This window comes from Chenopodium album, chromosome 20 (genome assembly GCF_948465745.1).
Source record: "Chenopodium album chromosome 20, dcCheAlbu1.1, whole genome shotgun sequence".
Taxonomy (NCBI): domain Eukaryota; kingdom Viridiplantae; phylum Streptophyta; class Magnoliopsida; order Caryophyllales; family Amaranthaceae; genus Chenopodium; species Chenopodium album.
Window position 1 is genome coordinate 4,428,328 of NC_137853.1, and position 16,429 is coordinate 4,444,756.

The 16,429-nt window shown below is 31.7% G+C and overlaps 1 protein-coding gene across 1 annotated transcript; it reads right to left on the reverse strand.

The window, feature by feature from the left end:
• Window positions 1-8,264: 8,264 nt before the first annotated feature.
• On the reverse strand, window positions 8,265-10,787 carry LOC145598355 (uncharacterized). The gene has a single exon (XM_081654699.1). The coding sequence runs from the start codon at window positions 10,294-10,296 to the stop codon at window positions 8,776-8,778; it is 1,521 nt and encodes a 506-aa protein (XP_081510825.1). The 5' UTR covers window positions 10,297-10,787; the 3' UTR covers window positions 8,265-8,775.
• Between the last annotated feature and the right edge of the window lie 5,642 nt (window positions 10,788-16,429).

Genomic DNA, 16,429 nt, shown 5'->3' on the forward strand with positions numbered 1-16,429 from the left:
AGACATGCTGAGTCATAAATGAGTATGTGAAGAGTTAAAAACCTAGGGTGGGCAAAAAAATGTGTGTCACTATTTATATGCACATATACAAGTTTGTTGTCTCAAGTATATAATGTTATATAGCTTTCTTAATTTCTTTGGTACTACGGGACGATGATATGATGCCATCACGATCTAGCCAAACTAATTTGAGCGAAAGCTATGTTTCCATTGGTACTAACTACTAATAGCATAAGTTGAAGGGGATTAGAGAGTAGAATTTACTAAAATTTAAGGAGTACGACATTAATAAATAAAATGAATAGCAAGAAAAATAGTAAAAGTAGACAATGGTGTTAAAATATGCTACAAAAAACATTGTAATTAGTTCCTATTTTCATGTATAAATTGTTAGTGTGTTAATGCTTTACTTAGTCAGCAAAATGATTCTATTTAGTTGAGAAATGTTAATAGTTAGTGGGATCTTGTTTATTCTCACGTTCCTATATTTAAGTTAGTTATTGGTATTTTAAAATCCTATATAACAGACTTTGTATGGTGTTAGTTTGTGAATTCAATACAAGTTTATATACTTCTTTCTCCTCTCTCTCTCTCTCTCTACACTATAACTTCGACAAATGGTAATTTTCAAAAGGAAACTTTTGTATACACCCGGTTTTCAGTAATTTACTGTACATCGGGTACATGCACTTTTGTCATATTTAGTGTCACTTTTGTCAAATTTAGTGTTACTTTTGTCAAATTTATCAATGAAGCATAAATAACTCTTGTATATGTCAGGGTAACTGTTGAATCCCATTGTAGCCCACTTATGAGTGTCCCACATTGGAGAAAGAGAAGAGGTGGTTCCACTTTATAAGGTAGAGGAGTAACTTCTACTATTGTCAATTGGTTTTAGTATGGAAGCTCCAAAGCCTTGTTTGTGGAGCAAACTCTTCTCTTCCTTGTTCGGGTTGCCCAGGCCCATTTCATATTGTCTCGAAATTTAACATGGTATCAGAGCCCAGGTTTGTTGGGCCGTTTATAACTGGGTAGTTGCCAAGCCACTGGTTAAGGGGCCTCTATTGGATGTTCATTCCCAAAGAGGATTTATATTGTACCTTCTGGTGTGCTCTAGTTCTAAGGACACTCATAAGTGAGGGGGAGTGTTGAATCCCATTGTAGCTACTTATGAGTGTCCCACATTGGAGAAAGAGAAGAGGTGGTTCCACTTTATAAGGTAGAGGAGTAACTCCTACTATTGCCAATTGGTTTTAGTATGGAAGCTCCAAAGCCTTGTTTGTGGAGCAAACTCTTCTCCTCCTTGTTCGGGTTGCCCAGGCCCATTTCATATTGTCTCGAAATTTAACAGTAACTTTTGTGCGTTTTAGTGTAATTTTTGCACATTTTATTGTCACTTTATAACGGATGTTCAATAATTTACTGAACATCCTTTTTATTTAAAAGTTTGTGTTTCGAAAGCAATAATCTTAAAATCTTCGCATGGAACGGTTCAACCCTAGACCTTAGGTTGTTTATCTAAGTTTTCAATTTGGTAAGACATACAACTATACAAGTACATGTTCATCTAATAAATTTGAAACATATAATTCAAGGTTTTTTATTTATTTTTTTTTATAATTAAGATGTAGTAATATAAATTATTTTCTTCTCCTAAGACGATTGTATAACTAATTGATATCAAAGGAAGTAATCAAACAAGCTTTATTATTACAGGGTTCAACTTCTAGAAACTGTCAATAAATGGCACAATTCAAATCAACAATTATTAGCTCCACAAATAAACAGCCTAAAAGGGCTCTAAAGTTAAGCACAAATACCAGAATTATTTCACTTTAAAGAGTTATTTGGTATGATTATTATTGATGACCATCTAATCTAGAATTAAGGTTGGACCAAATAAAAAGCAGTATTAACTAATTAATTAATTAATATGCTTAACTAAAGCTACTAGAATTCATCTTTTCATAAGAGTGGTGCCTAAACCCTACCTATACTCCTGCATAAGCTAGCTAGCTATTAGCTAAGTGAGGGAAAAAAGAGATGGGGCCATATATCATACATTCATACCATATCTATAACTATCAAAAATGTAGTCAGATGCCTAATTATAATTAGGTTATATGGCCTACATATACTCCCTCCGTCCCCAAATGATAGTCCCTTATGGCTTATTTTTAGTCCCAAAATGATAGTCCCATTTGCTTTTTTCAAGTACCATTAATATCAATTTTTTATCAAAATTATCTCTAATTACAACAATATTTGTGCAAATTTATCTTTCCTATATAAATTTTGTTTTCCAATGTACTTTTATTACTTTCTCTCTCTACTATTTTACATACCCAATGTAAATTTATCTTTCCAATGTAATTTTAATACTTTTATTTAAGTTTCTTAATTCCCGTGATTTTTGCCCATAAGGGACTATCATTTGGGGACGGAGGGAGTATATACTATAGCTTAGGTTATATGCATATTTCATGATCATACAATAGCATGCATATTATATATAGGAGTACCAATATTATTATAGTAGAGTATGTAATTTAAATTATATAATATAGTATTGGAAAATATATATAGGGACATTAAGTGAAATGCATGCATGTAATATGTGCGTAGAAAGTAGGGATTGTTGTGTGTAAAAATGGTTGGGTGCAGGTGGGTTGTCTGTCCTTGTAAAGCATGACAGAATTGCGACAACCTTGCTAGCTTTACTTCCATTAACCACTTTTACTACGTACACTTATTTTTTTTTATTATTCTTGTCAATCTCAACTATAGAATTGCTCATCCAATTCCTGTTTAATGCTGCAGTTAGTTAACTGTCTTGCCACAGTTCTCAGCCGTCATATTATGGCCAGGTTCAACTCATTAGAGCGTTGAGCCGTAAAGGTATGGAATTCTGATTGGGGATCGGATCAGATCAGATCAGACTCAGATAAAATTTGATCTCAAGTTTTGATACCACTGCACCTTTTATAAGTTGGACTAAATTAGACTTCGGTGTATAATCACTATAATGTGGGGTTGAACAATACATTACACTTAAACCCTAAAAATTAATTAAGAAAAAATATACTTGTTCCATAAAAGAAGTATGGTCTTTAAATAACGGGGTACGATAAATTTAAGTAATTAGTAAATATCAAATACTACATTAGTTTCTTTACGTACTTCCTAACTTGATATTTTTTTTTCTCTCTCTATAAAATTCCAAGTAAAAAGTATTTAATTTTCTGTCTTTTATTGCATGTCATACAAACATACACATAATACATATATTCTCTTAACTTTTGTCCCCTTTTTTCTCATGCTTTTCATGATACCAAGACAATCATAGAATTCAATTTGTGATTTGCACAAGCTAAAAAGCTAGTTAGAATCTAATTTACAGTTCACACAATGAATAATTATAAAATTCATATATGGTTGCGAATGAAACCAAAGTGCTCTACTAGTTACAGTAATTTAATCATCATATGAAATTAAACTACATACATACAGTATTGGAAACATCACTTAAATTTGTAGGTCTATGTGAGTAGTTAGGTCAATAGCTATAATCTTATTGGAAACATCACTTAAATTTTGTAGGTCTATATAAGGAAATTTTTTAACAGTATGACCGGTAGTTGGGTAAACCATATGTTGAATTAGGTTCCATATTTTACTCTCCCCTCCACTATTATATATATACTTCTGCCCTAATCTTTGTGCCATATACAAATTTAAAAGGTTTCATTTATATATATACTCCCTTGACTTTATATGAAACAGTCAACTTTGAACACATGTCGATACTGTTGAAATAATAAAATAGAGATGAGAGAAGGGAAAGAATAATAAAAGTTGTATTCAATCCATTTAAAATTGTACTACCTTGCAACATATATATAGTGCAAAATATAACTAAAAATAAGGAACATAATCCCATGATCATTGATCATGCTAACATTAACCCCCACTAAACTAACCCACTACTATTATGATTCCACTAACATTAGGAGTTAACTAACCACTAACAATTTGAAGCAAATATTCCAACAGATACATCACTTTGACTTTATTTATATATAATTAAATATTAATGAAAATTGTTTTTAAAATTATATTACGAAATTTTATATTAATACCTATCTAACAATATATTTTATTGTTTTATGATAAAATGTGATTTTATTATGTTACTAAAGAAATTATGGTCAAAGCTAATACATGAATAGTGAAAAAAGTTCAACGTCTCAGATATTCTTGGACAGAGGGAGTATATCCAATATAATTGTATCATAGTGTACCTACCTCTACGTACATCTGTATATAACACCTCTCATATGAGTACAATCGTAATAATATTATTGTTTTTTTTTTTTAATATTGCATCTTTTTCACTGAGCAAATATAATGACTTAAACTTTGTCATGATTTTAAGTAAATGAAAAAAGTAAATTGGGTCCATGACTAAAATTGAGTTACATATTCTACAAACCTTTTTAAAATAAAAGTTTTTTGTACTTCCCAATTAATCATCACTTCATATAAATCATATTGAGATAAGTGGTCCAAAATATTGGTTTCTTAAAATTTGGACATTTCACCGTATAAATATATGTCAAGTCACGGTTAGTAAAAGAGTAAAAATTACTGATTTTCAAAAAGGGTCCTAAAATGTTTACCATGTGGTGTAGTGACTAGTGATTTTTGGATTGGTAATTTTGGAGCGATTTTGAATATTCTTTATGCATTATTTTACAAATTCTATGCTTAATTTGTGAATAATGTGATCATTAATAAATAGATAATAGGTGGAAAAAGCTATTCTTATCTATTATGCTTTATAGGGTAGTATAATAGCATTTAGGGATTCTTGGGGGGGGGGGGGGTGCCCTCCTTTGTTTGACTACTATATTCTCTTGGATTTGAATAACATTGTCTAACAAACTAAAAAAAAAAAAGATATATAAACCTAATCCTTTTGGTGCAAAAATTGTTAATAAGTTGTGTTACAAATTTCAAAATGATTCATGCATGCTTTCTCTCAAAAACAACTTTAGAAAATTAGAAACATACTTACGACATAACTTTAATTTTTCAGTATAGATTGCAAGCTTGCAACTTTCAAATAAACGATTCAGATCATCAAATAAGATAAGAAATTAAATTATGAAACTATTAAGATTTATGAAATTTTTTAATTATTGTGTTATGGAAGAGACAGAATCACGATGACTAATAAATTCGAATTGATGTAAAACGAGCATAAAGAGAATCCTAATTGTTTAAATTAATATACTCATCACATTATTTTAAACAAAAATTTTCCTGGCTTTAGTCTAACCAGAGTCCAGAGATATGTAACACTTTACATACACATATCGTCAAAAACAAGGACAAACATAGGCAAGAATCCCATAGGCATGCGCATGATTGCAACATTATCTCTAGGAAATACGTTAAATAATCATCTTCTTATTACATATGATATGTATTATCACCAAACTCAATATTGATATATAGAATCATCTAGGAGCATATATTATATATGTTCCCTGGTCATCATGTACCGTCAATAATGTGATCATTAAGAAACCCTAACAATAATCTCAGTCACTAGACTCGAATCACAACCAACGACGAAAATCTCTATTAAATTAGCGTGTATCAACAGAGAAAGCGAATTGATCGAGTGACAAACTATCTATCAACTGGTAAGGAATATAGATTAAGACAATATCATCCTTTTGTTCACCTTGTATGTACTATTATATATCTTGAAGAACTAAGAATATAATTCTACATACCTCGAGATAAAAACAAGCCTAGATTTTGTCTCCTTACCTTTTGGAAAAGAATTTAGCTCTAATAATAAACTCTTAAACAATGAGACTCCAACTTGAATTGATTTGAAGGTCTCAATGTTCATTTTTCACATTAAATAAAAATAATTTAACAACTAAAAAACCAGCTATCTATTTAAGCTAATGTAGCAAGAACACAGCAGCAACAACAACTCTATAACTTCATATATTCACCCTATACCTTTTATGGAATTGAGATGGCTGGTCTAATAAAAAAAACCTAGGAATCTGACTGGTATAATCTAAATGTACGGATCAGATAAGAACTAAAAGAATGTCGTAAACAACAATAAATTTATTTCCACAATATGAATTTCACAAGCGAGCTAGTAGGGCAAGACACACGTATCCAACCATCAACACTCCGGCAGCCAACTCCGACGATCCCTACACAAACGGGCTAAAAAGCATAATTCAATTTCCTAGCATTCCAATATTCTAATAATTCTAACTTTCATATATGATGCTTGTTGACCCTGCATGAAATCGAACCAATGCATGTTTTCCTCATTCATGTAGAATATTATCAATTGCTCGAGAATGGCACCGTTTCCTGTTCTACATATTGCGTTTCCTACTATACATTCATGAGATAGATGGATTTCTAAGTAATATACAGATCTAACACTTATATTCTAGAAATGTAGTAGATAGATGAAACTATGTATACCTAATTGTTGATGTAAGTAGAGAAATGAGATATCCTCACTAAAGGATTGGAAGCAAGCCCTTAATGGAAGTTGATCCGATCAAACAATGTTTTAAAGGACAATGATAGTGAGCTATCACAAAATTTGCATGAGCTAGCTAGCAAATAATGTTCAAACTCGTTCATGAATAGACATAAGCTAGTATATTGTGTCCAAGTATGGACTCACCTATTTTGTACGGAGTATATAATAAAAAAAATCCATCCACATAACTATATCAAAGATATGACTACACTTATATACTTGAATTGAAGTTAAATAAGACACTTCCTTAACATAGGATTTAGTCGTACTCTCAAGTCTCAATCACCATCTAGCAAACATGCACGATACATTTATACAACTAAAAATCAGAGATTTTTGAGAAGGATGTACTTATATAAGTTCTTGTGTACTAAATAAAACTCGGCTCTTTAGCTATTTATGAGCCTCAAAACTTCTGGTTCACCATAGAGATATCTTATCTTCATATGCGAAAAGTAACAAGTTAAACACATATCAATGTATATCAATGTAGAGGCTAATTCTAAAACTAACGAATAATGATATTTCAAATGATCACATATAAAGTGTAACATGAAAATTAAGGTTTTCATCTAGTTTTTCACATGGCACATTATACTTGAAGCATTCAATAATACAATTACATACTAAAGTGAATGCGTTGAAGTTAATAATAATGCATTAAGTATAATATAGATCGAGTTGTAAAGGAATTAGAAGCAGATACTTTAGGGCTAGCTCTAATCAAGTGCCTAGGTAGGCTTAAGTATATCTTAAGAGGCAGGCAGATATATAAGATAAACATATGTACTAATCGTAGTACCAATTCTTAGATCGACCATACACACATGTATGGATGCTCATCGTACACATGCTACACACATTTTTTTTCCCATACCGTGCATGTTCATTCAATGCAAGATATTAAGAACAAATCATACAATCGAAAATTACTAAGAATTTTTTTTTTTTTTTTTTTTTTTTTTTTTTTTTTTTTTTACTGTAATACTATTAATAACAAAAATATAGAGGATATAACTGATTGAAGAAAAAATTGCATTTAACTGATGAGAAAGACAGTACCTTATAAAAGGGTCTGAAAGTGTAAATTGATAGAGGAAATTAGTTGTTTCAGCACCTGCAGGCATGCCGAATTCAGCAGCTAGCACTCTAGCAGCGAGCGACAAACAAGAACAAAAACAAACAGCCTCTACGTACAAATTTTGTCATAATATAGTGTAATACAAACACACAATATTAACAAAGAATTACATATATATCATCATACATTCAAAACTTACACAGTATATAATTATTATATATTTATATTAATATATAACTGTATATACTTCTCCTATATGATGGGGAAATAGACATTGTACCTTAAAATTACACAACTTTGTTAGCTTCTTAAGTCAGAAAGTTCGTTAAGAAATAAATAGCAGAAACACAGGTGCAGAAAAAGAAAGTAGGAGAGAGAAACAAGGAGACAGAATAAGAAAAAGACTGAATACTGCAGTTATTGAAATTTGGAAACCTTGATCAATTGGATGTACATACACTTATATATCAACAAATAAATTATAAATTTGATCATGATTGAGTAATTAATTAACTTATAGGAAACAAATATCTATAAAAAGTTGTATCATTCATATAAATTATATAAGTAGGAAGAAGCTAAGTCAAATGCAGTAATATAATAAATATATTGATATATAAGATGTAATTTACATGATGGAATTAAAGAAATTATGATGAGTAATATGATAGTAGGACTGAGTGAGGTAGTAGTGTAGTACTACTGATTTGGGGCGCTTTCGACTCGTCTTTGATCAATGGAGCTTGAATTTTCATCCTTTGTTTCCTTGGTGAATGCGGCAGTAACGTTGGTGTGATGGTTGAGAGGGATCCATGATTTTTTTGGATGGTTAATGGGTATTTTAGACCTACTATATCTAGTCTTCCTCTATTACAGCAATTGATACATTTTTTGAGGGGATAACTAATTATATTAATAAGCTGCAATTTTTTGAATACTGAGATTATTATAATATAATAATAATAATCATACTTAATTACCTCTTGTTTTTTGCCTAATAAAAAAAATGAACCCTTTTGTGCTCTCTGCATCTTTCTTTCATTCTGATGTCTAACATTTCAGATGTTAAAAAAAATAAAAATTGGTTTAGAAAGCATTTTCATATGTCCAAATCTAAAGACATGGATGATGATGATGTGGATGACTTGCCTTTGACAGGAGACGCACCGCTATAGAATGACCTTAGTTGCAAGGGAAGAAGGTGGTGGTGATGTTGTTGGCTAGGCGAGGAGGAGAAGGAAGAAGATGATGACGACGAAGGAGGGCCCATTGAAATACTAGTATTAGTATTATGCTGTTGTTGCTCTTGTTGTTGTTGTTGTTGTTGAAGAAGATAATGATGATGAGGCGAAGGGTGGTTGGGGGTGGACGAGGATGCCAAAGAGGAAGACAAGATGTCAAAATCATGAGTTTGATGGGAGATGGGGCAGTCCATATTCACGCCAAACAGCCTCAGCCTCTTAGCTGCAGCTTTGCCTTGGACCACCGGCACCGACTCGTATACCATGGGCTCAATCCCACCTTCCTCCCTCTGCACCTGCATCACTGACCCTCCTCCACCCTGCACCTGCTGTATCTGATGCTGATGCTGATGCTGATGCTGATGATCTTCCATATTTTGTGGTACCGATGATGTTGAAGAAGATGATGCTCCTAATGTTGATGATGAAGATCTAAGAAAAATCAATGATCCTGTTACTGGGTACTGCGGGTTGACTACATTCCCAAACCCAAATCCATAACCACCAACACCACCACTAGAGGTACTCGTGTTATTACCCCTTCGAAATGGATGTGATTGTGAAGGTATCACATTCATTAGACTCATGTTAGATAAATGAGTAGTATTATTATTAGTACTACCTTGGTGGTCCCAAACTACACCCCCTCCCCCTCCCCCACCCCCGCCTTGCTGAGGGTAAGGGTAAGGCTGAGAATACGGATGAGGATGAGGATGACCATGTGGATGAGATCTCAACACAAAAGTAGGACTACTACCAGTCCAAGCAGCAGCAGCTGGAACAACACTCCGGTGGTGATGGTGGTGGTGGTAGTGATATTGCGAAACCGATTGATGAGGATTATACTGATGATGATGAGGATGAGGTAGCAAGGTAGATGCATCAGGCCTTCGCCTCCAATCAATAAACAGCTTATCTTTACCAATCTCACCAACACCCCTTTGAAACGACACAACATCACCAGCATCCAACTTCTTCTCTTTCACAAACCGACTCCAACCTTTGGTCATCACATAACTCTGACTACTGTTCCAATACGAATACCGAAACCGCCACGGCTTCCCCGTGCGATCCTCAAAATTCAGCAACAACCCTTTCTCGTTGTTAGACGAATCCAATGGAAAATACTTCTCCGCGTGCTGCTTCGGTATTACTAACCGATTTAATTTCCCAACATCACTTGGAGTTACAACTTTGTCAAACATATGCTCCCTCTCTATTACTACTACCGATTTGTTCCCCTCTTCCTCGTCAACCACCTCAATCTTCGTTGTCGCTGCTGCCCCTGATGATAAATTATTATTATTCGTAGACGACGATGACATCCACTCTATCTCTCGATGTACCAAACCTTTGTAAGAAGACGGAGTATACTCCATTTTTTTTTTTTTCTTTGCTCTCTATTTCGTTTCAAAATCTCAACTCGACGAAAATAAATGTAAAGGGTAAGAAACCATTTTAAAGAGTGATGAGTAAAAATACTAAAACTATATAGCTAGTTAGGGTTTAAAGATATTTTTGTCTACCTACCTTCTGCTATAAACAACATTTCCTATTGTATTTTCCAAACTTTCATTAAAACAGATGAGCAGTGGTATAAGAATTCAGAACTATTAATTAGTTCAATCCCAATTTCTAGCTAGCTACCTAGCTAGGTAATTAATTTGATTTAATATAAATTTTTGAAAATGATAATTAAATTTAATTAAAATTAAAAAAAGATGGGGAGTCCTGGAAGGTTCTTTTGAAAGAAAAAAGAAGAGGTAGAACAAAATTAGGAAATAGTTATATAAAAAAAAAATGTGATGGAAAAATGAAGGTAATTAATTAAATAAAATTAAATTACAGTATGTTTGGGGAAAAAAAAAAAAAAGTTGAATAAAATGAGAAGGAGAAAGAGAGGGAAGACTTTATAGTAGAGTGGGGGACCCCCATCAAGTATCTGGTTGGGCTCATGTGACCACGTCTCTCTCATTCGTTTGGGTGCTATTTACAAAGATTTTATTAGGCCCATTAGCCAGCTGTTTTCTTTTTCATTTTTTTTTTATTTTTGAAAATAATCTCATTGTTTTTAATTATTGTATACGAGTAGTATTAATTAATAAACTACTAATACATGAAGGTGTACTTTAATTTGTACAGTATTTAGGAGTACGTTTATTTTAACAATACATGACACGAGCCTCTTGTATTATTCTATTCTCATTTCTCAGCCGTCCAAATAAGATACTCCTTTTGTAGGGATTTTTAAAATAATATATATTTCTAATGGTCTATATAAATAAAATACGCTTTTTATGTATCAATAATATTAGGAGTTGCAATTAGGATCAAGGACCGAGTTTGGTCGATTTTAATTAGGTTAAATTTTTAAAACCATAAAGTGTAAGTTTTAGTATTAAATAAATAAGATATGATATAGAATAGGTAAAATAATAAAACTAAGGGCTTGTTCTCTTTAGATCATTTTCAGTTCGGTTCAATTCAGTTCTTAATTTCCTTCTCTCATAAAATATTCAGTTCAGCTCCAATAAGTACAGTTCAGTCAATCAGAACAAGCTCTAAATTCGATCTAGCTTATAGGTTCATTTTAAGTTTGGTTCATACTTCAATCATAATTTGGTTAAAATAAAATAATCTTGTTAGATTCATTTTCATGTATGTATATTTTCATTAGTAATATTAGACAGTACTATATATGAAATGCAAACGAGCTAAGTGTAAAAAAAAATATCCTCTATCTTCTAAGAATTCGATGGATGAACAATCCAAATAGAATGAGTTACTTTTTATATGTTTCAAAAAAAAAGCTTGGAAGGAGCAGTATTCATAATGTAACATATATTTGCTAGATAGTTGTATGTTTAGTGAATACTACCTCCATTTCTTATTTCTCGCAACAAAGGGGTATTATTTGTGAGATATAAAATATTCATTTGTTGCAAGAAATAAGAAACGGAGGTAGTACTTAATTTTCTGACAGCGTGTTAGTTAGTTTTAAAATCAAACTTATTATATACTAATGACTGTAATGAGGTACTTGTACTAATCTAATGTAGTACAAGTTTATAATATCGATAATGCTTGTAGTTTAGTGTATGATGAATAAAGTATACTTGTTTCCTGTTTATGCAACATGGAGTGATTAGAAGATAGTAAACAAATTTATTTCGACCACTTTGATTTTGGACCTTTTCTCTTATTTTATGTATATTTTTAAAACTTGAAAATAAAATACGTGAAACAAATGACATATACTTTGTACTTGGAAGTTGGGATTCTTTTTCTTAAGGTCCTACTAGTAATTAAATAAATATAAGATAAATTAAATTAAGCATTTGAAATAAATAAAATAAATAATTGTAATGGAATATGCATTATGCATGCTCTCACCAACTAAGGGGATTAGACTTTGACTTCATTCCCATTAATTTCGTACGGACCACTCTATTGTTGCGTTGCTACATGAGGCAATTGAGGGGGCCATTACAGTTTTAAGAGTCCCAACTTTAAGTTTTCCTAATTTAGTGTAAATTTATAAAGTGAAAAACAACAACAATTGTGTAAGTCGTTTCAAGAGCTAACAATAATTAAGAAGGGAAAAGTAAGCAAAAAGTAAAAATATTAAGTAATTTTGCGAGTCGTAACATTTTAGCTTTTGTATTATTTATAAACTGTACTGTAATTGATTATAACTTTTTAATACGTAGGAATTTAATAAAAAAAAATTGTCAATATGTACAAGATTGTTGGATAAATAATCCCAAATTCCCAATGAATGAGCTTTATATAATACATTTTCAAAATACCAACCATATCATACTCCCATAGTCCGATCCCATTGTTTATTCTCGTTGTTCCTATTTAATTCAGGTTAACGCTTGAGAATAGAGGGGGGTGGGTTCGAACTTGTAACCTCAAATCTGCACCCGACTCCAACAAACTTGCTTCTTTTTTTTTTTTTTTTTTTGATAGTTGTATGAGCATATATAGGCACCTCACATAGATTAAGTGAATCCAGCTTTATAGGTCAAACAAGATTCAATTATATTGAATTTGAAATAAAATCTATAAAAGAATCCATAAACAAATGAAAAGAGTAATTCATATCAAATCAAATTACATATACTCCGTACAAGTATTCCTTGCGCTCTTTTTCTGACGGACCGTCCATGAGAATGGTACTGGTAGTAAAATTGGTTACGCTCCGTTCGTTCCTGGCTAGTTCCTACTACGGCTCATTGATTGCTAGTCACAATAAACACAGCCGAAATTTAAGAATAAAATGGAGGGAAACAGTATTAAAGAAACTAAAGTTTCTTTGATGCTTTAAAGTTTTGAGACATTTTTAACTAGACTATAATTGTGGAATGTTTCTAGACTACATTAATATTCAACAAAGTACTATTGTGATTTATACCAACCTCTTTGTAATACATACATACATACATGAACTAGTTGAACAATCCCACTCCATCTCTACAACATTATCACCACATTTTTCCATCATAGTTACTCATTTATGGAAATTTTATTTGAATAACGATAATGATACATGTAACTATTATACATTTAGGGTTACTATGTTCTTTCAATTAGTATGAATTTAAGATTTAAGATTGATTTACAAAGTCATGTCTTCATCAATATAATTAATAAGTATGTATTTGATTTTATAATTAAGCATTCCATTTTTGGCTCGCTCTTTATTTGCAACCCTATTATATATCTTGCTTTGCATATGAATAATAGTATCAGTTGATTCTGTTAAATATTTCAATTAAACGGCCTAAATCTTTGAATGTTGAAAATGGTGTATCACATCCATGAAAATCGTATGAGCGCATTTATAGGTCGATACCATGCACCTAACACGCTTACATACACCCAAAGATTACAGTTGTCGATCGACATGTTGTGTTGTGAGGCAAACTAACCATAAATCATATGTATAGTTCATCTCAAGTTAAAAACCTCACTAATAAGGGAGATTTGGGGATGAAGTATTTTAAATTGGAAAATTGAGAGGAACGTACAAAAATGATCATGGATTAGGTCATACTAGCTAATTAACTTTTAGTGCATAAAAGGCCTTGTATATGTAGCCCTAAATAACTCATATATCAATTTCCATTTGATAATTTCTTAAATTACATGGGATTGCTTTTATTTATATCACTGGACTATATATCATTTGATAGTACAAGTAGAGGTTAACATGTAGAATCTCAACATAAATGTCAAATTATGTGTCACTATTACCCATGTAATATATGTACCTATCAATTGTTTACCACATGCCGGGTCGCAATTGAAGTGTTCCACAACCGGACCAACTAGCTTTTAATATATATGACTTGGTCAAGCATACATCCACATTTTCTTTTTTGAAGTCTTTACTAAAACGAGTGATTGAGATTTGGGTAAATTATTGTAAAGTTAGCTAATGAGCGTTGGAAACGAATCATGAAAGCTAGGGCAAGCTTGAGTATCGCTTTTGAAATTTTCTATTTAAGTAATGACATCTTTTGTGTAAGTTCTAAGGTCGTTTTGACTCTAAGTTAGAGTTAAAACATATATACTTCGTATATTGTTACTTCTTTGTCGTTGTTACTTTTGATAGAAGAGGTAATCTAGAAGTAAGCTTTAATAAGTAAACTTAGAGGTTGGCAAGGTATGGGTTGTGTAAGTCCACACGTGTGAAGTCAGCAACCCTTTTGTCGAATTGTGCATGAAATATAAAAAAGGTCAAGTTTTGTTAAACTTGTACTGTGTTAGACTTGTACCGTGTTGAATTTTAAACAGGTTCAATATACCATATGGTCTATGTGTCGAGATGATGAATCATACCAAGTATTGAACTTGATTCTAATAAGCAATTAAAATCAAACTGTACAATATTGAACTCAACTTCTACCACGCTAATTCTGTTTAGCAACAAAGATTTCGGTCACATTAAAAAAAAAAAAAAAAAAACAAAAACAAAAACAAAAACAAAAAAAAAACAAAAAACAAAAACAAAAACAAAAACTTTTGTATACACCCGGTTTATACTAATATTAGTGCACATCGAGCAGTATAAGGTAACTTTTAGCTAATTTTAGGGTAATTTTTTGCCTTTTTTGGGTAACTTTAAACATAATACAATTTTTAAATAAATAGACAACATGAAAAGTTTTATAAAGGTAATTTAATAACATTCAATCACTAATAATTGATTTTTAGTCATTTAAGATGTGATTCTTTACAAATAAAGCGTAGATAATTTTTATTTATATTGGGTTACTTTTATGCATATTGGGGTAACTTTTGATCACTTTAGGATATCCTTATAATGGTGTACACCCGATTTTTTTAAAAGTTTTAAAAATATAGTAATAAACATTTTGGTCATATATACACAATTCTTTTTTATTCTATTTTTGGATGTCATACTCATTTACCATCCCCTAAATATATCTAATTATCTATGCTACTTGTTAGTGCCAACAATTGTAACTAGCTAACAAGTAAATGATGTCAATCTTATGTTCTTCCTCTAAGTAAACCCCTCATGTTCATTTTCTAATGTTAGATTATCATATCCTCGTGTCCAATCACATCTTTTTCACATTAGCTAGTTTAATAAAGATTAATGAGTATAAAAAATTATTAATTAGTGTATTAATTAATTTAAGTATCAACTTTTAGCCTATAACCTTTTCCAATTACAAGACATGACTTTGATTATTGGAATATTGGTCCTAACAAAACTTAAAACATCGCGTTCGTCATGCCTCATGTTACGGCTGACGTCCATGTTTTATTGAACTAATCTATCATAGGAATCTCTACCTTTAATCCTGTTATTAACAAATAATTAATAATATGAAATGTATATAGTATTAGCAAGTATTATATTTTTATATACCTAATTGTCTTTTTCTTCCCGGCTGCGAAGAAGCATGTTAATTGTTTAAGTCTTGTTTTTTGGTCTTACAACAATCACTGAATCAAGTTGCTCATGTCCTTCCCAAAACCTCAATTAGGGACTAATTTCTTATTTTATTAACGATTAACGAGACATCTACCATGTACTTCGTAGTGTTCGTACTACGTAGTAACGTAGTTTGTTTGTGCCCTCATATAATTATTTTTTAAACCTTAAATCGAACACATCTTATACTTCTATAAGAAATATGAAATCCTAAATCGAGGTGATGGATTTATATGGGCTATATGTTTCGGGATTATGCATTGGGCCTCCAAAATAAATTGCCTTTTGATGTACTTGTATTGAACAGATATACTTTGTGATGGACATTGGCGTAGTACGTGCCGGAGCGCGGTGGTCGAGGTTTGGTAGTGAGTGGAGGGTGGCCGGTGGTGGTGCAATATTGGTGTAGAGGTGGTTCTAGGGTTTACTTAGTTGATTAAGATTTAAAAGTAACTAATTAAAAATTAGTCGGATACTCGGATAATGATATCATTAAGGGCCTGTTCACATTTACTTAATTTCACTTCAGTTCAGCT

Excerpts from the sequence above, each read along its gene's own strand:
- LOC145598355 (XM_081654699.1), bottom strand. The coding sequence starts at position 10,296 with ATGGAGTATACTCCGTCTTCTTACAAAGGTTTGGTACATCGAGAGATA.